The 21,762-nt window shown below is 47.7% G+C and overlaps 2 protein-coding genes across 5 annotated transcripts in view; one reads left to right on the forward strand and one right to left on the reverse strand.

The window, feature by feature from the left end:
- Positions 1-5,603, forward strand: part of LARP1 (La ribonucleoprotein 1, translational regulator) — a 45,544-nt gene extending 39,941 nt beyond the window's left edge. For both annotated transcript variants that reach the window (XM_066197224.1, XM_066197225.1), the window contains exon 20: positions 29-5,603. In XM_066197224.1, coding sequence (XP_066053321.1) covers positions 29-250 — 222 coding nt within the window. In that variant the 3' untranslated portion in view covers positions 251-5,603. The remainder of the gene's footprint in view (positions 1-28) is intronic.
- FAXDC2 (fatty acid hydroxylase domain containing 2) lies at positions 5,305-21,522 on the reverse strand. 3 transcript variants are annotated; one of them, XM_066197226.1, is made up of 11 exons: positions 21,364-21,522; positions 17,686-17,796; positions 14,962-15,026; positions 13,824-13,871; positions 11,593-11,684; positions 11,394-11,491; positions 10,571-10,692; positions 10,054-10,259; positions 9,055-9,160; positions 7,827-7,993; positions 5,305-6,909 (listed from the first exon to the last, which is right to left on the reverse strand). In XM_066197226.1, exons 4-11 carry the CDS (start codon positions 13,869-13,871, stop codon positions 6,753-6,755), a joined length of 996 nt encoding a protein of 331 aa, XP_066053323.1. In that variant the 5' UTR covers positions 14,962-15,026; positions 17,686-17,796; positions 21,364-21,522; the 3' UTR covers positions 5,305-6,752. The 3 variants fall into 3 exon arrangements, with proteins under 3 accessions (XP_066053323.1, XP_066053325.1, XP_066053324.1); XM_066197228.1 differs by having other exon boundaries at positions 17,686-17,805; XM_066197227.1 differs by lacking the exon at positions 21,364-21,522 and adding an exon at positions 17,922-19,485 and having other exon boundaries at positions 17,686-17,816.
- Positions 21,523-21,762: the final 240 nt, after the last annotated feature.

The raw sequence follows: 21,762 nt of genomic DNA on the forward strand, positions 1-21,762 counted from the left end.
TGCTGATACTGGGGTGCTTCTCTTCCAGCCACCCATGGGGGAGGAAGGTGGACACAAGAGATACCCCACGACGTCAGGGGGAGATGGCAGGAAGCGCTACCCATCCCAGTCTTCCAGCAAAACGGTCAGCCAGTGCCCATCCAGCCAAGCCCACGCCTCACCCAGCCAGCCTGCACAAGAGGATGCCAAAAACCTGAGCCAGCAATCCCCTGCCCCATCAGCTGCAGAGTCGCAGACAGTGGGGAAGTAGAGAGGCTGCAGCGTCTGCTTCCTGCCGGGGGGTGGGGTGGGTTGGTGGGGAACGGCTCGGAGAAGGGCACGCATGAGGGGGTGGGACAGGAAGGGAGCTGGAAAGTGGGTTCCCAGGAATAGGCTGCTTGGGAGAAACTTCAACGCACATGATTTTCTTCTCTTGTGGCTGGAAAGCAAAGACGATCTGCATCCAAAACACCATTTTGCTATTACTACCCTGACCAGAGCCAGACCCACTCTTTTCCCTTCCCTCTCCTCCTGTGCACACACTCATGTCTTAGTGTCTCTTCAAAAAAAAAAAAGTGTTCTGGCTGGGTTGGAAAGGGGAGATTTTTTTATTATTATATATATATATCAAGTTTTAAATTATTGTTAGAAGTTCGTCTGGATTTACCAAAACAAGTCTGCTCTGTGTGGCCCCCAACGAGTCCCCTCTGTGTCCCCTTCGGATCGCGGGGCAGCCGCTCAGGAAGCTCGGAGGAGCGAGGTTCCCCCAGTGGGGGACCGAAGCCACAGCGTGTGACGATGCTGCGGAGCCTCTGACCTCCATGACCCGGCTGGCATCTCCCATTCCACGGGCGCCGCTGCCTCTCCAGCGCCGACCTCCGCCGCAGGAGTGTCGCCCTGTTTGTTCTCCCGCTCCCTTCTCCCCGGCGTCTTCACCTTCCCCAGGGTCTGGCTCTCCCTCTGTCCGCCTTTCCTTTCCGTCACGGACAATTTGGAAGTCAACCAAAGGACCTTTGCCAAGGATAGGCTCGTTCTGACTCCTTCCTGCGAGGATGGCTGGTTGGGAGGCTGGCAGGCACCTGGACTCCAGCCTGCGTGGACGGTGCACCCGCTGCCCCAGGAATGCCCATCATCACTTGCAAAGACAGGACTTTGCTGAAGGAGCTTTTCTCTTCCTTTTCCCTTGGAAAAAAATGACATAACAAAAAAAAAACAACAAAAAAACCCACAACAACAACAAAAAAAAACCCCCTCTAAAACAACAACAGAAAGACTCTTTGAAAAAAAAAAAAAAAAAGACACATCTCCCTTTGCTTTCTTCCTTGGAAATCTTATTGAAGAAAAAAAAGAAAAAAAAAAAACAAACAAAAAAACCCCAAAAACACACAAAAAAAAAGTTGCCTTATGGTGGAGCTGGACCGGGGAGGCTTGTTGGCTTCCTGCACCCTGGGGTGCACTGGCCTCTTGGCTCCCCCCAGGCCCAGAGACTCCTCACGGCATTGCTGCCGAGCTGATCTTCCCTGCGGCCTTTCCTCCGACCCCGCAGCTCGCTCGGATGCCTCCCCCAGCACGGAGCCTCCCTGCCAGGCCTGGGGCTCCTGAGGAAGGTGCCAAGGGCAGTCACACCCAGGACTCGTGCTCAGCAGCAGTCACAGCAGCTCTGCTGTGTTGGTACCGTGGCAGCCTCGTCCCCACGACAGCGACTGTTCTGTCATGGCCTTGCTCGCAGCCCCGGCCCTCCCCGGCAGGAGGTGGCTCTGCTCCTGCCTGTGCTTCCAGCGTGGCTGGGGAGTGAGCAGGGAGATTGTCACAGCAGCTGGGGGGACTGGTCCTGGCTGTCAGCGAGGGCTGCTGCCGCCTGACGGAGTGAGGCAGCCCTGGGAAAGCTGTCCCACCACAGTCACTGGCTCGGGGCTGCTGCTGGGATTTGTGCAGGGCCGAGCAGGAGCCGTGCCTGGCACAGGAGAGCTCTTGCTGGGTTTCCTTGTGTGTTGTGTTGTGGCAGGCGGCTGCATGGAGTCTCCCACTCAGGGCACAGTCCCTGTGCATTTCCAAGGGCTGAGATGACACCGTGAGCTCCTTACTCAGCTGAGGCAGAGGGTGACTGCAGAGCTGCTGTGGCATTTACTTGATTGATCCTTACACCCAGCACCAGGTGGATTTTGGCAGGCAGACCCTCCCCAGGCTGTCAGCTGGATCCTTTGTGAGGGGTGTGTGTCAGGCGTGAGATTTCTGAGATATCCAGTGCCACCTCTGGAGATGATCCAGAGGTAACACTGGAAAGTTGTGTTCCTTTCCATCCAGGCCTACTTGCCTTGGTGCCACCGTGCTCCTGCTGGGTCCCTGGGATCCCAGGCTTGGCTGTGGCTCCAGGGCCATCCCTGGGAGCTCCAGAGCTGTGCTCCTGTGTGCAGTGTGGAGTAGGCACATGCTGCACCGCTCCAAAGGTGCAGCTCCTTGTGTTGCCCTCTCTGCAAAGTCACAAGCTGGTACTGAACATTTTGTTCCCAAGGGGTCCAGTTGATCCAGAGCTGTGTCTCATAGCTGGGAGGAGTCATCTCTCCAGGGCTGTCCGTGTGTGGCTGCGGGGTGGGTGGGTGAGAGCAGCCAGGAACTGAGAGCAGGAGCAAGAGGGGAAGCATGGCCAAGCTGTCCATCAGCAGTGGCTCTGGGTGCCTGTGGGGCCCTGGCTGAGGCCATCACTTCCCAAACTGGCACTGCCTCCAGGATGCTGCCTTGGTGAGGGCAGGTGTGCTGGTCCAGGTGGAGTGGCTTCCTGAACTGCTGCTAGAATCGAAAGCACCGCTGGGTTTGAGAGGCTGGGGAGCTGCTGCTTGCCTGTTTCCTGGTGGTGTGATCCTGCCCTGGTCCATCCACCCCTGCCGTGTCACCCTGCAGCTGGTGCTTGCTCACAGGCCTGACTGCAGCAGGCCAGCCCATCCGAGGCCGTGGATCTCCGTTCTGGCAGCAGTGCTCTGGGGTTGTGGGGTGGGAACTGGGCAAGATGGGCAAAAGTCACACTTGTACAGTGCTGTGGCCGTGACTGTTATCTCGGGATTTCCCCTTCTGTCAGCTGGAGTCAGATCTCTAAGGTTTTATATATATATATATAGGTGGGTCTGTCCCTGATTTGGGAAGGAGGAGGCTGGAGAGTCAATCAAGGACGTTGTAGATGTGTTGCTGGTTGTTTGCAAGTGGAGGCAGGTCTGGATGTGCCACAGGTGATCCTTGCTGCTGTTATCTGTGCTTTTGTTGGCGTGTGTTCTCTCTTTAAGCCAATTGTCTGCATTTCAGCAACAAATTAATAGGAAATGGGGAGGGATGAGCTGCTGCTATGGATTTGTTGCTTGTAGAGCAGACTGTGGAATTGCTTGGGTTGTAGAAGAGGTAGGACATTTCCCAGAGAAATTCCCAAAATACTGATTTTAAGTAATTTTTAATTTCTGATCCTGAGGCTCTAGTCTTGGCATGGAAGTGTTTTCCCTTCCCTCTCTGCTAAGTGAGTGGTTTGTCACATTACTGTGTGCACCCAGGGGAAGGTGGGTCAGAAGAGCGATCCCAGTGGTCCCAGTGCCCTCGGGGTCTGTGGGCCATGTGCCTTGTTTTGCTGTCCGTGGGCAGGACAGGGCAGAGATGGATGTGACAGCCTGAGGCAGCTGCTGCTCACTCACACCTGTCTTCCTCCAGGGAAGGGGACCCAGAACTGTTCCCTCCTGCTGTGGGTGCTGGCAGAGGGCAGGGAGCTGGGTCAGGGGCGGCTCATGTCCCCACTGGATAAAGGGACAGCTGTCCAGAGGGAGGTTTGCATTTGAGGAAGCTCTTGCCCATCTGCAGAGGAGGGAGTTAGGTCTTGCTTTTAGTTTGCGTGCTTTACCTCCACCACGTGTTGTGCTTTTCTGAATTTCAGAGGACTGAGTGGTTGCACACTGCTCCTGTGAGCGCTGATTGTCCCACAGCCCGTGAGGGCTGCATGGTGCTGGTGTCCAGCCACTGGCAGAGCCTGGGGGGAGCCCCAGCTGCTTCTGGAAAGGCTGAGTCAGGGGAGCATTCCTCATCCTGCCCCTCTTCTCAGGAGGTCCTCCGGGATGCTGGAGCTTAGGGTTCTTTGCTGAGGTTAACTAGTCTTTAGAATGCAGGTGGCTGCAACAGGTACAGAGCTGTGATGTGGGTTCAGGAGTGGAGGTGGAAGATGTGTTTCTGAGGAGGCTTTGTTGCTTTGCCATGCTCATTTGGGGAAAAAAAATTAAAAAGTAATGATGCTGCTGCTCTGTTTTTGCCTGTCCATCTCTTCTGCTGCCCCCCTGACACCCCTGATGGCACCTTCTCACTGTAGCCCTTGGGGTCCCTCGAGTTTCGGCACCTGCTCGGGACTGGTCGTTGTACTGTAACAAACTGATGTGTTTAACCTCAGTGTCCTGCCACCTTCCACGTGGCAGTGCAGAGGGGGCCTTCTAGTTGTTAATGCCTTTCCAGTTACTTTATCAAAAGGAAAAAAGAAAAAAAAAAAAGGAAAACTGTAAATGTAGCAAGCTGTGTTTGCAATGCTTACTGTCTCCTGTCTCCTCTGAGGCTGGTTTTGTCACTTGTCACTGTTAGAAATGGATGCTGGGCTCTTCTTGAGAGGGTTGCTACACTTGATGTTAAATGCCTCACTGACTTTTTTTAAAGTTTCCAATACAGGTAACAGATAAAAGAATTTTTTTTTTTTTTCCTAAGCAAACGTTCATCTCGGTGGCGTGGAGTGGGTGGCTGGAGGGCAGCATTTCCAGGAGTAGTTTACAGTTTCACTTTCTGCAGACACTTGAACATAGGACCGATGTATCTGTGACAAGCACATCCCCTTGGTGGGAAGCTCCAGAGGAGCAGGGAGTGCCCTGGGTGCCAGCTGGCCCCTGTGGAAGGTGCTGGGGTCCCTCCAACTCCCCACACTGTCCTGCTCTCTCCCCAGGTGTCAGCCCTACACTGAGGTGGCTTGTGCCAGTGGTGCCCCTTGTGGGAGGGGGTGCTTGGCACCACTTGGTCCCTCAAGCCTCCCTGGGGCAGCCCTGCTCCCCGTCTTCCCCCCCAGCCTGTCCTGGTCCCACTGGGGTTGGAAACCTTTGCATCTGCAGCTCAGAGACACCCACTGAGCTGCATCCCAGCGAGTGCAGCCTTCTGCTTGCTCGCCTGGAGCTAAAGGGGTGATGGTTCCATGTGCTGGCCCTTCTCAAACTCTGTGTGTCCAACCTCAGCCTTCTGTTTCCCAAAACTAGAGAGTGTGTGCAACCTTCTTCAGCTGCATTTATAGTAGAGACAAACTTAAAATGACTCATCACAGACCATGTATCACTTGGGAGGAAAATCTTGTTAATACGGCCCGCTGTACACGATCCATCTCTGTCGATAGTACATAATCTTTGACCCATGTGCTAGGATCATCATCACGTATAAAAGGAAAAGAGAAAAATGTAAAATACTTGAATGAGAGCTTGTATTATAACATTAATATTATTCAGAGTATCTGCTTTCTAGGCTGATGTGATTCATTATTCTAGTAATGCTTTAGTCCTTTGTAATTTGTGGTAATTATGCTTTTTCCTTTTTAATACAAAAAAAATGTATAAAAATAAAAAGATCAAAAGACAGTGGTGCCTAGGTTTTCTGTTCTGCTGACTTGCCCTCCCCAGGGAACTGCAGGTGGGTGATTGGGCTGGGTCGTCCTTGTGCAGTTGTGGAGACTGGAGAGGAGCAGGGGAAGTGACTTCGGTTCCACAGATAGAGCTGACCAGTGCAGCACAGGTCAACCCTGTGTGCCTGTTCCTCGAGGGGCTGCTCTAGCACTGGGGAGAAATGTGATGGTTTTGTTCCAGCCCCCAGGCAGGACTGAGACTTTGAGGATCCTCGAGAGAATTCACAGAATGTCTCTGATGGTCTGTGGGTACTTGGGAATGTGCATATTGTTCTGGGGGCTGCTTGCTTGGGTCCTTTCTTAGAGGGGTTCCTTAATCTCCACACAGCTCAGGGCAGCAGGGACTTTGCTTTCCTTGGAAAATCTCTAATTTTATCATTGTTTTGTGTCTTGGAGCAAGGGGAGGCTCAGCAGGAGGAGGTGATGCCATGAAGCACATCAGCTCCCAGCTCTGCTTCTAAGTCCCACGAGGGAAAACTCCCTTTGTCCGCAGCTGTCTGTGGAGCAGCGATGAGGCTGTGGCAGCCTCAGTTCAGCCCTGTACTCACCTCCCATGCATAACTTCTCACAGGAAGTCAGGCCCTTGCTGCATGTGCAGGGGAATGTTTCTAAAGCTGTGGCCCCAGTGATTTTCCATGGGGTTGCATTCAGTGTCCCAGGTGCTCTGAGTCACAAAAACTGGTTTTAATTGTATCACGGGTAGATGGAGTGACTTTGATGTTTCTATAGAGAGAGTGCCGACAAGAGGGGCCAAATCATCACCTGTGGAGTCTGGTGCTAAAACCTTAATAATAAGAACCCTGAGCCATGTGGCCCAGAACACACCTGGCTGATACACAGGCAGCTGGAACCAAGGGACAGTGCAAGTAACAGAGAAACAAACCATTAAATTTTAAAAATGGATTTCGAGAGCAGGTTTTTTTGAGTGTCTCAGATAGAAAACAATGGCAGCAAATGACAGTTATTTCAAGCAGCATATTTAAGTTCAGCTTCACGTTCTGTTATGTGTGGACAAGAACTTGTTCCTGATTAAAATACTATTTGGCATAAGTCATTGTCTCTCAGTGTGCTCCACACCAGGCTGGGCAGGAGCTGCTGGGCTGCTTCACTCCTCTTTCTTGGGGGGCTCAGGGATGCTCTCGGAGAGCGGCGTGAGGCCGAGCAGGATCTTGTGTCTCTGGAAGGCTTTGGTCTGTCTGAACATTCTGTCTGTGCCGTGCAGGAAATCCAGCACTCCCAGCACTCCATAGCACTGGTTGAACCTGAGAACCAGAGATAAACATCACTGGGAGTTAACTGAGGTTACCTTGCCCTTGCTCTTTCCATTCCTTTCTGAGCCCTGATAATCTGTCCATGGGATTTCTGCCCCAGTCTCCCTGGCAGCTCTGTCGAAGCCTGGGGGAACCCTGTGCAGCTTCTCTCTGGCACCATCCTTGCCCAGAAACAGTGGCACCTGTTTCTCCTGGGCAGCTCAGAGCTGTGGGAGCATTGGACACCCCTGTCACCATGCCCCATGTGCTCCCACACCTGGCTGTCCTGGGATGTGGGGCAGGATGTGCTTCCAGCTGGCACAGCTGTTCCACCCAGAGTGTGTTGGCTCTGCAGTGATCCGTGACTGAACTGTCCCCTGGGCTGGTTCTGCAGCAGGGGCAGACATTTCTGGGGAGTATGTCTGGCAGTAATGGCCACTGGGAGATGGGAATGTTTCTCCAGTGCTCAGGTATGTATCCTTGAACACTGCTGCAACTGCTCTCTCCAGCACAGGAGGCCGAGAATCTGTCAGGAAGGGTTAATGGTGATTGTCTGGGCAAAGTGTAATCTGATCGGTGTTACTAATCCCAGTGTATGGGAGAGGGACAGGCAAGCAGGCTTGCTTCTTTCACCTGTGTGACTCGTCCTTGCTCTGTCTTTAGGTCACATGAAGTGTATTCTGAATTTCTAGGAAGAACCTTGCAGACAACTGTCCTTTACAGGGCTGGAATCCCTTGAAATCCCTGTTTACCTGCTCTAAGAACTGGCAGCACTCAGCCTGCTCTCAGGTGAACTGGAGAGCTGCTCTGCTGGTGCATGAGTTAGGGAAACCCACTTGACCCTCAGAAAGGAGCTTTCCCTGTCGGTGGTGCCAGGGCACAGGCAGGAGAGGCAGGAGGATGGGAAGCTGAGCAGTGCTCAGACATACTTGAGGTGGTGGAAGTCGTGGAACTCTGGAGATGGCAGGAGGGGCAGGTGGTAGCCACAGTGAGAAATGCTGGTTGTTACAAGAGCAATGGAGAACCATGCTGAGACTGAAACAATATGAGATCCCATGATCATCGGGCCAGTCATGACAGGCAGAGTGTTGGAGACCTGGAAATGAGAAGAAATGACCTCATTAATGTGTCCACAACAAGCAGACTCTCCTCTAGGAGCTGAATTGTCAGCTGGTGATCCATCGCACTTGGTTCGTTTTGTGTAAACAGTGTAAAGGGAAGATCCCTCTGCAAACATCTTACTAAAGTTACATAACCATCCAAAAAGTAGTAATAGAGATAAGAGAGTTCTACCACTGCAAACCACTGCCATAGCCCAAGCTCCCTAAGCCTGCAGTAGAAGTTCGACATGACACCAAACCCGGGGTGAGGACAGCAAGATTCCAGTAAATCACCCTGGAGTCTGAGGTGTGAATTTCAGCTTCACTTTGGAATAATGCTGAAGCTGCTCTTGGGAAACCTCACTGTGAAAGGGCATGGCCTGCACACACACACAGCAATGTGACAAACCCTGCTGCATCACTTCACTGAGTCCTGCCCCTGGCACAAATGGCTCTGGCTGCCCAGACCCAGCTGTGTGGACTAGCACAGCTCAGCTGGGCTCCTCAATCATTGTGCTGTCCAAAGATTGTCATCTGGGGACACCCTCAGAGCTGGTGCTGCAGCCCAGGACTACTGGTAACAGAAGACAGAATTTTTAAGTGGAATCTTTTGAAGGTGCGATGAGTTTTCCTGAGAAGTCTCAGCTGGAGGAGTGCTGGAATACACCCCTTGCAAACACTGATCCCAGCAACCACCACAAAAATCCTGACAGGTTTCCAAGTCCACACAACCACTCAGACTATGTGTCCTATCTCTTGCTGAAAGCACTGTCTGTGCTCCCAGTCCTCTTGGGGCTCATTGGAAGCCCTGTCCAGTCCGTTCCTTATCTACTGGAGGCCCTTGGATTTGTGCTCTGAAAGCTACTGGAGTCCAATAAAAACAATTACTGTAACCCTCCTAGAGCCAAGCTTCTTGGCACTGCAGCTCAGCTTCCTCTTCCTAAGGAAGGAGCCTCTAAGGGCATATTTGCTTCTCTTCTCTCACCATTCCACTTCATCCCATGGAAATCACACTCCACACAGCAACTGGAGGGTGACCACGGGAGAATCCACTTACTATGTGCTCTATTGGGTGAGCATAGATGGAGACCACACCGATGGGGGCTGTCCACTCGTGGTGCTTCTTGTGGATGTGCTTATACAGCACTGGGTGGTGAGCAAGCCTAGGCAGAGGAAAGACAGAAAGGCAGGTTTTGAGCTCTGCAAAAAGGGAGTAACACAACACAGAATTTCTGCAGGGGACTTGCTTGTGTGTCCTCTAACACAGGGATTTCAGAGCAGCTGGCAATAGGAGCGTAGGACTTCTTGCTTCCTTTGCTCTCTTTATATTGAGCCTTTATTCAATTAATGTGTCTGCTGGCTGATGTTAAACTCAGTCCAGATAAATCCCATAAATCAAAGTCCCTGAATTACTTATTTACTCAAATCTGGGAGTACTACTTAGGTGAAGACTCACTTTATGTTTTTACTGTTTTGACTTTTTCTACTGGCAACAGTCAAAGAATCAGAATTTTCACTTCTATGGGTCCTTTGTAAAAAATGACATTTAAAAATTTTGGATGCATTTGTCTTGAAGGGAAACCAGATTTCTGAGAGTACTGTGCTTGCTTCTTTGTCTTCCTTGCTTTAGCTCTGTCTTCTAATGTTGGTGTCAGTGCTTGGAAATCCTGCAGTGTTAGGAGTCAGGCCCTGATTTGTACGTGCTGTACAAGGGAACAGAGATCAGTCACTGACCCTTGAGATTTTTGCCTTTCAGGATAGTCAGTCTTGTTCTTTTCAAAGAATATTGGGTTACAGCTCCTGTGCTGTAATGGCCTGTTTTGTTTCTTCCTTAGCTTTTAAGCTGTTCCACCTTTAAAATTCTATCTATCTTTGTTTACTGCAGCTACTGGCAGCACCAAGGCCTCATGTTTTGAGGGCGATTTCAGGACCTGTAAGATTTCCCATATAAATACAAGAATGGTGGAACAGAGGGACAAGGATTATTGCTGTTGTAGGATATGAGTATAAGCTTAAAGGAGGAAAATCAGGATTCCTGTTCCTGTGCTCAGCTCACCTGTGTGTATAATAGAAGAGAATTTCCTCTACTACAGTAAAAATGCTTAGCTCCACAAGAAACCACTGGAAGGTTGGTAATTCCTTGCTGAAGGTGTTGCCCCACCATTGCATGATGTAGAACATGGGCACAAGCATGGGAAAGGAGACAAAGAACTGATTACCCAGCGCTGTGTAGATGGCTTTGTACAGTTTCTTTTTGTCCACCTGCAAAAGAGAAGTCAGGACTTGAGGCTAAGAAAGAAGCAATGCAGTTTTAGTTTAAAGGATGAAAAGCTTGAAGATTTGTAGGCAGTTTTGGGATCAGCTCTTTAATATGCAGTCAATGCAGATCTGATCAGTAGCCTCATAACAGGAACTGCCTTCCTCCCTACAGTGGGTATACAAGACTTGGCTTGATCCTCCTGGAATCCTACCTGGTTGCAAGAGAAAAGCATAACAGGTTCTTCTCCCCATTCCTGGCCAGAGACTGCAAGAAGTGTTTAGCCAGCAAAAAAGGCAGAGAGAGAAGTACTTACAGGATCATTCTTGCCCAGCTGAATGCGATAGCGAGTAATGAAAGTTGGCTTTCCTGTTATATCAGCCACCAGAAGGATTCCATTGAAGCCCCAGAAAGCAAGTGCAGGCACCAATGCAGCCCCTGTGGCATGAGGAAAGGGCAGAGATGTGTGAATGAACTGGGAATTATGGCTAAATCAGAAACAAAATACACTGGCATGTGGACCTTGCTGGGACCCAGATGTGCCGAGTGTGTTTCCCCTGCCCCAAGATGCTTTAAATGGAATATGGCTAAGTTCTGACATCCAGGTAAGATTAAAGAATGGGAAGGAGGTTAGAGCAGACAAATGTCTAAGAGGTTGAAACTTGACATAACTGAAGCTAAGAAAAGGCTTTTCTAGGGAGCTGGGAGGTCTCTGTTGCTTTTAAATCCAGGTAAGATAAGGCTGAGTTTATCTAGAACCTTGCAAGGTCCCTTCCAGTTCTGTTCCCCAGCTGCTACTCACAGAAAAGAGTTCTGTAAGTACTACAGCAAGAGTAGAATTCACTAATTTTACTTACATTTTTAGTAGCTAGTTCTACCGAGTCATTCAGTTCTCACAGGAGCAAAGTGTCTTCACAGGGAAGCCACTTCAGTAGCAGCAAAAAGATCAGATTTTTAAAGTGTACAGGATTCTGATGGCGACCCCATCCCAAAGCAGAACAGCTGCACCACACCAGCTGTGGGTACCTTCCAAGCCAGTGCTTGTCAGTGGGATAAGTGAGTCTGGGAAACTTGTCCATATCTCCCCTTTCTATGTAATACACAGATGGTTTCTCCTGAGAAGCATTGTTAAAACTCACCAACGAGGAAGATTGTCCACTCATCTCCCTCCATATAGTCGTAGAACTCCAACCACACTGTTTGCCAGAAATTGCCTAAAGTTATACTCTCCATAAACCTGTGGGAATAACAGTGCTTAGCTGCCCATCTATCCATCCACTTTCCCCCCTTTCCCACAGAAAAGTTTCTCCTCAAGCTGCTTTGTTTGAACATTCTTACCAGGAAACAGAGTTTGCTAAGGCAGTGAACATGAGCAGGCCTGTGCTGAAGACGTAGGCACTGATCCTCAAGGCATGCGAGAGCTTCTCTCCCTGTAAGAAGCAACAAGAGTAAGCACGTGCTGCTGTGTCCTGCCCTGGCATTTTTGGTATTTGAAATGATGAAGGCAGTCCTGTGATGGCCTGTTTTGCTTCACCCATACTCTGAAGAACACAACAACAAACCTGTTGTGGGATACTGTGTGTAATCATCCATCTGTCATGCTTACAGAGACCTGGTGCATGACTGATGTGGAATTTCTCTGGAATAACCACAGGGAGATAAATGACCACTGATTTTTTTCCCCCTCTTTGTTTTCATTTGGCATGCTGCTCAGTACCCGGAGGGCTGTAACTCCAGGGGCTTCTGGATAACTCAGATCAGTGGGAAAGGAACACTGAGCAGTAAGGAATGGTGCTCCATCTCAGCACCTCCCTCCCTCAGTATTTTCTCCCTCCCAGGATGCAGTGTTTTCTCCCCACAGCAATCAAGAACTGCTGTGCTCTGATGACCTGGTTAACAGGAAAAAGTACATTAAAAAAGCAGTATTCAATATATTTGAATATTTAAATACTCAAAACAAAGCTGTTTATCAAATATACAACAAAGGTATGATTAATGATCTGTCTTTTAGAGTAGTCCAAGTAGAAATTGGTTCTGGAGTACAATTAATTTGGTTTTCATGAGTGAATATGAATTATATCTATCTGCAATGTAAACGTTTTTTAAAAAATCAACGGAATAGTATAATAACCAGGTATTGTCTTCTTCATTCCTCTGTCCTTCCTGTTTTTTAACTGTGGTGTTGTGCTGCACAAACAGACTGGAGTGAACACAGTGTGATTCATAGCTGCTGTCCTGCTCACCTCCTGTCAGAGAGGACAAACAAGAGAGGCAGCTCTGAGAAATGCCAAATGCAGGTGATTTAGGGTAATGCAGTATAAAGGAATCCTCTTTACATGGCTTTTAGATTCTGTAACAGCTACAGAACATTAAATGTGGCCCAGGACTTATAAGCAGTATTTATTTGTCCCAGGATAGAACTTTGCTCATTAGCACTGAAACGTTCACTATTAAAACAACCAACGAACCATTCCTCCTATCACTTTTTTTCTTTTTTTTTAAATCAAAAAAGCAGATAGGAAGGAAGAAACTGGCAGGACTCTTGCCCTACAGTTTGATATTTGTCAACCCTATGGGTTTATATAAGAGCAGTGCAATCAGCTGCCACTGTTATCACTGGAGGTACTGAAGTGCAAATGCCAGGCTAGCAAAAGGCTCTCTTCCAGCATCAGATAGCGCCTGCTGGAAAGAAAGCTTTGAGCTTTTTAACACTCATATACTATAAATCCTTTTTCTCCTGGGATGAAGAGCATACCAAATACAAATTCTGTCTTACAAGTGTCAGAATTTCCAGTTAGTCCAAATAAGGTTTCAGTTGCTTTAACATCCTTCTCAAGAGTTGTTCAAGAATTCCAAACCTTAGTAACTCCTAATACTCACAGACACTGCATGTCCTGCTTTGAGACAGGACAGAGAGCAGCTGAAGTTCAGCACTTCAGCTATTTTAACAGCCCTTTGGCTAGAAACTCTCTTGTTTTGAGGCTGTGTTTTTATTGGATGTGATGAAATGATTACATGAATCCCACACAATATAATTACATGAGATGTAGAAGTAGAGAAGTTTACACAGAAGAAAAAACTTGTTCATCAACTCCAAGTGCTTAATGCCCTGTTTCTCCTCATGCCAACAGCTGCAGCAGTTTCCAAACTAATTCACAGATTGCTTGAATTCTTGCTCTTAAAGTGCTTGTAGAAGTTGGCAAATTCCTTAAGTGCAGAACAGGGTTGCTGCTAGCAGGGTGAAGAGACTGGGGCACATCAGCTGGCAATAAGATTTTAGCAGGACCACTCTGAGGACCAGGCCCAGTGAGGTGGCACAGCTCCTGGTCATGGGGGACTGTGGGGGGTTCTTGCAATGCAAGCAAAGATAACAGGTCCTCGCCCACTTGCTGCTGGAGCTGCAGTCCACTGGAAGGGGAAAATGCTGGGGAAGTGTTGCTTTAGTGATAAGACATGAGCTCCTAATTATGCTAAAATGTTGGGAATGAGGATGTGTCTGTCACTTCTCTTAGAAGGTGATTCAACACGTTCAGCCTTCCAAAGCACCTGCATGACGCTGGAGCCTTTACCTGCTTCTGCAGCTCAGCAGTGGAGGAATATCCAGAGTCTGCTTCCATCTGAAATAAAAGGTGATCTAAGTCAGTGAACCTTGTCCAGCTGGAGAGTGGCAGAATAAGATGCTGACAACAGCAAATCGCCTCCACTTGCAGTTCAGTGATGAAAGTGTAAAATATTTACTCTCTCTGCCACGTCCATCCTTCATGTGTTGGCCATCAAGCAAAGCTGAGTTCTTGAGAAGAAAAATGCCCTTATTTCCTGAGGAGTTAGTAGTGTCCCAGAAAATTAACAGGGATAACAAAGAAAAATGGGAGAAGAGCCAAAACCAAAGCTTTTGATTGTGTCACTGGTGTGTTGTGGTAAGGCTTCCTCCCTTGACCTGGCCCAGGAATACACTGCAGCACCCGGTAGCTACTCCTGCCCTTCCCAGGCTGTAAGGAAATGATAATGTGGGACATATGTTCTTCCATAATGACAACATGCAATTAAACAAACAGGGATGAAAACAAAGTGAGTTTGTGCCACAGAGAATTAACACAGTAGAGCCCCACAGCCTTCACTCAAACTCTGAGTTACAGTTTAAGAACACGGTAAGTAAAATCATCTTTGCTTAAAGTCCTGCGATGGTCACTTAGAGGGTTAAAGTCCTAAATAGGCATGTGGCCATCTCATAATAAATCTCCCTGTGTTTGGCTCTGGCTTTGTTGATAGTTTTGTTAAAATAAATTAAAAAATAAATCAAACCCAAGGTCTGAGTAGCTGCTGGGGCTTCACTGCTGGCCATGGCCATGAAGGGTTCTGTATTTCAGGCCATGTTCTGGCTGTCCTAGGGATTACTGCATAGCTGTTCTTATATTTCTGCAGTCTTATCATCAAACATAATTAGCAAAAGTTAACAAAACATTCCTTAATGTTTTCTTGGTTTCACATGGTCTTTAAGAACAAACACACAACTTCTAATAATATGACAGCCAGATTACTGAGGACTGCAGAATTTAATCCATTTTGCCTTTCTCACTCAGCAGAATATTCAAGTACAGGCAAACTGTTACCTAAAGTACAAAGGCAAGCACAGAGAAGGTTCAAAGGTCCCTGTCTAGGGTACAAACAGTTTGAAAATTACTCATTAGGAAGATGATACTCTATTACCTTGATGATAGAGGGAAGCCTCTTGGGATTACTCTTCTTGCAGCGTTTCAGAAAGGAGAAATAAACTGTTAAAAAGAAATCCTGTATTAGTCAGGAGGTTTAGAATTGAAATTATAGCCTTCTGGGTATGTTCTTACAAATACCACTCTGTTTATTTACAGGTGTTCCCAGCTCTGCTACATTACGTATTAGTATGCATGTCAAAGGGCACGAGACAGAAAAATTAGGCACCTTCTTCCTGCTTACTCACAGACACAAAAGAGCAAGGCCAGCCCACCACACCACACACTTTAGTGGAAAAAACTGATGTTAGACACTTCTGAGAAGGAGAAAAGAAAAATAAGGCAAAAAGGGATTTGAAACTTGGAACCCTGAGGCCAACTCCCAACTCTGTATTTCAACACTAGGGTTGGATGTACTCCTATGGGAAATGCTAAGTTTTGGTAGCAGTCTTAAAAAAGAAACTAAATCCAAGTTCACTTTGTCTCCCTTGGCCAAAAAAGGTAGTGTGAGTGGTGCCCTAAGGTGCTATTGCTTGAAATGAGAATGTGTTGGGGAACCTGCAGTGTCCCAGGGCTTCTTGTCCTTCCCCAGACACAGAGCTCCTCACTCCTGCCCTTCATGAGCTACCACAGCCAGTCTGTGGGATTTTCTTTTCCTCTCATTCATTGTTTGCCAGGCACATCTTTATTGATAAAATACAGTTGAACTCTAATATATCTGATGAAGAATACCCATAAGAAACAACCAAAAATAACCTGCTAGCCTGAAGAGAACAGCATAAATAACATGCCACAGGCCAAATTTAAATGGATCTTATCTTAATTTTTAAAAGACCTTCTAATCACGTCCATTATGTAACATCCACTACAGGCCCATCTTGTCACACAGGTCCTCTCAGGGCAGGTGTGCCCACTGCCTCCAAGAAAACACTACTGAAGCTTGAAATAGGCCAGGCTTGAATAATCCATTCCTTTGAGGCTTTGCTCTATTCTAATCTTTCTTTAGCAGGTTGTTCAGAGCCTTGAAGAGTTGAGTGTCTGCACAGAGGGAGATTTCATAGCTTCTCTGGGAAATCACTTCCAGCATTTGACAACCTTCACTGTAATTTTTTGCCACTTGGAATTTTTTTGGTTATAACTCCTATTATTTGCTCTTAGGCTGTGCACATCCCTATCTTTACAACAACCCAGTAGGGAGCTGAAAAGAGCAATATCCAATTATTCTGCTGGGACAGTAGAGTAAATAGTGCTGGCCATAGTTTTCTGTGATTAAAGAGATTATTCTGCTCTGATGACTTTGTAGCAGACAACATTAGATTAGGAGAGGCAGATGTGAAAAGGGAACCTCACTGAGCTGGACAGCTGATGCTCCAGAGGTTCCTCCATCCAGCAGTGCTGACTCAAACCTGCTGAACTTTTGCATGTGAAGAGCTCCAGAGCAGAGCACTGTAAAAAATGTGACTCTGCTTCGAGTTTTTAGAAGGAAAAGGAGCGATAACTTGATTGAGTCACGTAATATGCTGTGCATTTAGGAAAGACTTAAAATTACAATCACATTTCTAGTACTCTTTTAAAATAATCAATTTATGACTGAAGGCTGGCTTGGGCAAAGATTTCCAGCTCAAAGCAGAGCTGCCATGTCTGCTTACCCTCCGTTTCAGAACACTGCCTTTATTAAGCTACTTTTCAGGATAAAATTTTACATTATTTACATTAAACACAGAAAAAATTTGGATTTTTTTCTGTGAAAAAAGAGTAGGTTTTCCCCAACATCTCATTACCTATTCTTTTTTTTATTGTGTAATGTCTCTCCTGATTCAAAATACACCGAATACATTAAAAAACCATTCATGTAACCATGGCTGTTTCAGCAAACAAAAAAGCCATTCAGCTGCTTGGCACTGCTCTCATGTTGGCATATTTTACAGCCCCAGATCAACCACTGAAGCTCTCAGCTGTCTGCAGCTATTTCCAAATATCAGCTAGAACTAGTACTGCTTTAAAAAAAAAAAAAAGTTCCTTTCCAGTTATTTCGAATTAGTTAACACAAAATTTGATCCAAAGCAAATTCTCAAGCCTAGAGCAGAAGTAATTGCTTTTCCAATTAGTCTCTTGACATTAAAGGGGAAACACACACTAATCAAACAATAATTCTAATACATTTTCTATATTATTATTTCCATGTATAACTTCATTTGCTCAGCAACTGTTCATTAAATCACAGATCTGGTTTCCACTGAATTTTCCACTTCTGGTACTGAAAACATCTAGTTTGTCTAAGTCATGTTTTAAAATGCTCAGTATAATCTGAGCATAATCTGAAAAAAACCCTGCTGTATTTTTTACATTTTTTTAAACATGTGAATTATTATTTATGCCCCATACTTGCTGTTCTTTTACATTTCTGGTGCCCAGACAGCCCCAAGCTGAGGCAGCACAGGTGCCCTTTCCCTGTACTGCACCCACTGCACTGCATCCTTCTGCCACCAGCCACAGACCTGCAGGGTCTGCACAGAGCAGCTCCATCTGCTGTGATGGACTGGCTACCCACCCCAGCTCCGTGGGATCCCTCTTCCCTTCCTGCCTCAAACTTCTGGATCTTACTTCACTGAAATCAACCTTTATATGGCACAGACAGTGGAAAACCGCTCCTGGGAGAACAAAGGCTGGGACTATCCATGAAAACACAGAACATACAGAACAAAAACACAGGGCCACTTACCTGGTCACCTGAACAGTTGCATATCAGCCACTCTGTGGGGACAGACACAGGAGCAGACGAGGTGTTTGATGTCCTACCAAGCTCTGCAGGGTTTTACGAGGAGCCCCGTTCCTAGAAAAGCTGACAATGGACTTCACACAGACACGACGCTGCCTTTTAATGACTTCCTCAAAGTCTCTATCATATCTTTTCAAGCTACTACACCCTTGAACTCTGGCTGCCTGTTCTTTGCTCACCTCCTGCTGATGTAGCCTAGGAGAGAGGTCCTTTGTGTCTATTCAGAGCCCAGAGTTCAACTCTTCACTTTTGACAACTGCTGTCGAAACGTTATGAGTGTTTAGGCAAGGGCAACGGGGGGGGTGTTTCCAAGCAGGAGCTGCCTGTCCCCTCCCAGACAAGTCATGTGAAGCCAGTGCCATGTCACTGTTAGTGCTGGCAGAGTTCCTCGTGTGTATGTGCACGCTGTTACTCAGCTAAGCACGTGGAATACATCTCTGCAGGTAAGTTTTTCGTCGTTGTGCCCGAGAATAAAAAAAAAGCCACCGACACCCCTAAAGGTAAGTAGTTTTTATAATTCACTAACTCATGGCTGGAGCACAAAATAGCTGCTGCCAGTGCAACTGAATGGGTCAAAGGTGTATTTGTTAAAAGCAGTAAGGGTTACTGTGGGATTTGGCAAAAAACCAGCGGTCCAGTTTTCATGCTGCTCCACTAAGTCTAAAAATTACTCCAACTCTGTTGCCACACAGTGCCCTCAACCAGTTACAGGCTTTGCTTCCACGGGTAAGGTGGAGAGACACATAGGTCAGCATGTGCTCGGGCTCAGTCGTCTTTAAACATGATGTTTACAGACCATAAAGTGTATAATTATGGTATTGCAGAGAGTAGGATGTAATTTACAGCAGCATTGATCTTTCTTATGCAAATGTGGCCCCAATCTGTTACTTAGCTGATAAATCATGCCCTATTATGGACTAAGCTCTGAGAACTGAGGGTGTTACTATCAAAACTTTCCAGATCTATGTTTCCACGGGAGGAGAAACAGGGAATATCACCTCTGCCTCACATTCAGCCTCGTTTGCCCTTCACAGGTGGAGCAACACATGCTCTTTCTCAGTAACACCTCATGCCAGCAGAGCTGGAGCTGCAGAGAGCTCTGCAAGAGTGAACAGCATTTAACACTCTGCTGCTGTTCCCATCCTCACTTTCTCTTGGCTAATTCCAACTATTCCCTGGTGGGGACAGAAGTTGTAATTCTTAGCTGTTGCTATTAATTGGTATTTATCACACTGAGCAGACTCAACAGAGGGGAATGTGATTCCTTCAAACTCTTTACTCACGTGCAGAGGAAGTGGAAGTGAGCATCTCAAGAGAGGGGTACCATAAGGATAATGTCCTCAGCTGATCTCTGGATCTGAGCTTGCAGGGGGAGGGCTGTTCATCCAACAGCCAATAGTAGGTGATAAGAGTGAATTTTAGACCTCAGTGTTCCTTTTGAACCACTGTTCAATTCCAACATGGTCATCTCTGAAATATTCATACCCATAGGGACAGCTCAGCAGATTAGTCACAGGGTTGTAAATGCCATTCATATTCTGCTGCAATTTTGTGTCTAGCACAGGTTGTCACTAATCAAACGGCTGCCTCTGCCTGCTGGCTGCCCTGTGCCCTGTGCTGATGATGTCTCCACATCAGACACTCCAGTGCTGCTGCAACCCTTACTGAGCCATGCAAGAAGTCTGATTTCTTCTCAGCTAAAAAGCTTTTTGATCAGACACTTCATAAAACAACTTGGTTCACTCCCCACAGTCTTTGTAATAGTCACTGGTTGTTTCACTGTTTGAGAGGAACATCAGGGGCAAATCTATGAAGTACCTTTAAGGGGACTGTACAAGCCCATACTGATAGTTCCTCTGAGGCTGAAGAGGAATCTGAGCTTGGCACACATCACCAATGCCTCCTTCCCTGCATTCTGAATCAGATTTCTCACCCTCTGCCAGGGCACGTGGGCCACCACCCAGCACTGCAGTGGTGCTTTGGGAGCCCCTGTGGAACAACAGAAGGGCGAGGAAAACATAAATTCACCTTTCGGGATTCCCACAAGTAAGTTTTCTTGTGGTACTGTGACTAAGCTCTAAAGAAAAGGCACAACAGGACATGCAGCTCAAGCTGCCCAGTGTGAAAATGCTGAGCTAAAGACCTTTATTCCACCTTACAATGCAGCTCTACATTCATGTGTAGATGTGAGGACTCTTCAAGACCTGCTCTGGAGTGCTGGAGCAGGAGCCAACCTTGGAAACCTCCAAATACAAAAATTATGGGACTATTTAAACAGCAGGGTGCTTCTTCCAGCTATTCTGAATCTTTATTAGCCACATCATGTTTCAAAAAAATTCTGATCTCATCAAGCAAAACGTGTCTCCAGCTCCTCCCACCAGTGCTTGCAAACATCCTTGAACAGCTTTTTTTTTTTTTTTTTTAAACACATAAATTTTTACACACTACAAACGTAATTTATCACAGGTGATTATTGCCTGCAACACGTTTTTATTACAGCACCAAGGCACAGATATTTACAGTGGCCTGAGGAGATGGGTCCTCCCTTCTCCCCTGGATTCAACATCCCTTCAAGGATTTATGAGCAAGAAAAATTCCTCTGAGCTCTTTTGGGAAATAAAAATCTAACCTGATATTTACAGGGTGCTGTAACCCAGCCTGCTGAATTTACCTGCTAACAAGACAGGTTTCCTTGGACAAAACCCCAGACTCAACTGACCACGGGGAGAAAGGTGATTACATTCTGGCAGTGTAGCATTATTGCATAAATTACACAACAGCAGAGGCTGCAGAGTTAAGGCAGAACAGTGACTCTCTATCATCCCTGAAGATAAACTCGGAATCAAAATAACGCTCAATAAAGGGGATGCAGTAAGATGCTGACAGCAGCAAGGTCACTCGATACAGCAGCACCTGAAAAACCCTTTTCTTTTCTAAAGGCAACATTTCTGCTGAGGCATGAACGTTAAACCTGAGACCCTGAATGGTGTCTGACGTGTGAAAGATACCAGTATCTGCTTTTCCAGATACTTTGATCAAAATGCTGGGCAAGTAGCCGAGATTCAGGGAAAGGCTCCCATGTGGTGGGCAAAAAATCCTGTACCAGAACATATCTATATAGAGAGGTACATAGATGTTTTACAACAGATGCAACCCTGTCCAGAAGGAAGGCAATGTAAAAGAAGGGAAATACTATCTAAGCTTAATTAATAGACAGGCTTCCAAATGAACTGCCTATCTGCCATCAGCACCAGCCAGCAAAGCAAGCGCTGGCAGCCGCGTTACACAAGCAGTAGCTGCTTTACCAGCTACAACCTTCTGTTGCTAACGTAATTTAAATTCCATTCCTGGAACAAGAGAAGCCAGACTAAAAGTCTGCAGGTGTAGTAGGAGCTTAAATGACTTCTAAGCCCCTGCAGGAGGAAGCAGAGCTTGCTCAGTTAATGAGCTTGATACGCACTACACCGTAGGAGCACCGCGTGGCAGGACAGCGGTGGTTTGCTCTCTGGGCCTTAGGAAATCCCCCTTGGGAAACAAACCCTCATCCCGCTCCCACCCTGCGCGTCCGTGGCCTGGGAGCCCGGGGGGCTCGGGCCTAACCCGACCCGGGGACCCCCTCACCTCCCCTTGGTGAGGGAGGGGCGGCCGCTGCTTCTTTCGGGGACGCTCAGCCAGGGCCCGGCGCAGCCCGTGTCCCGAGTGATCGGGGTGCTGGGGGCTCCCCATGCTGGGAGCCCACCCCAGCCCCGGTGGGCGTTATGGCGCCTCTTCCCTCAAGGAGCGGAGGCACCCATCCCTCCATCCCCCCGCCCGCGGAGTTTGGACTCGCCCGCCGCTCCCAGCGCGGGGAGCCCGGGCGAGCCCATTGGCTGCACTGAGGGGGGGAAGGGGGAGGAGAAACCCGAGCCGGCCGGGGCTGGGCGCATGCGCAGGGCGGGCATCGCGGCCGCGCGCAGGAACGTACCCGCCTCGTCCCCCCCCGCCCCGCCCCGCCCCGCCCCGCCGCCTCCGCCATCTCTC

Source organism: Chamaea fasciata, unplaced genomic scaffold (assembly GCF_029207755.1).
Source record: "Chamaea fasciata isolate MVZ Bird 193981 ecotype frontalis unplaced genomic scaffold, bChaFas1.0.hap1 SCAF_15, whole genome shotgun sequence".
Taxonomy (NCBI): Eukaryota; Metazoa; Chordata; class Aves; order Passeriformes; family Sylviidae; genus Chamaea; species Chamaea fasciata.

Bases quoted from the DNA above. Each gene is read 5' to 3' on its own strand.
- FAXDC2 (XM_066197226.1), bottom strand. From the start codon at position 13,871: ATGGAAGCAGACTCTGGATATTCCTCCACTGCTGAGCTGCAGAAGCAG. The intron at 11,685-13,823 runs GTAAAGGCTCCA...TGCTTCTTACAG, and splicing joins CTGCTGAGCTGCAGAAGCAG to GGAGAGAAGCTCTCGCATGC. The intron at 9,161-10,053 runs GTGAGCTGAGCA...TCCTCTGCCTAG, and splicing joins CTCTTCTATTATACACACAG to GCTTGCTCACCACCCAGTGC.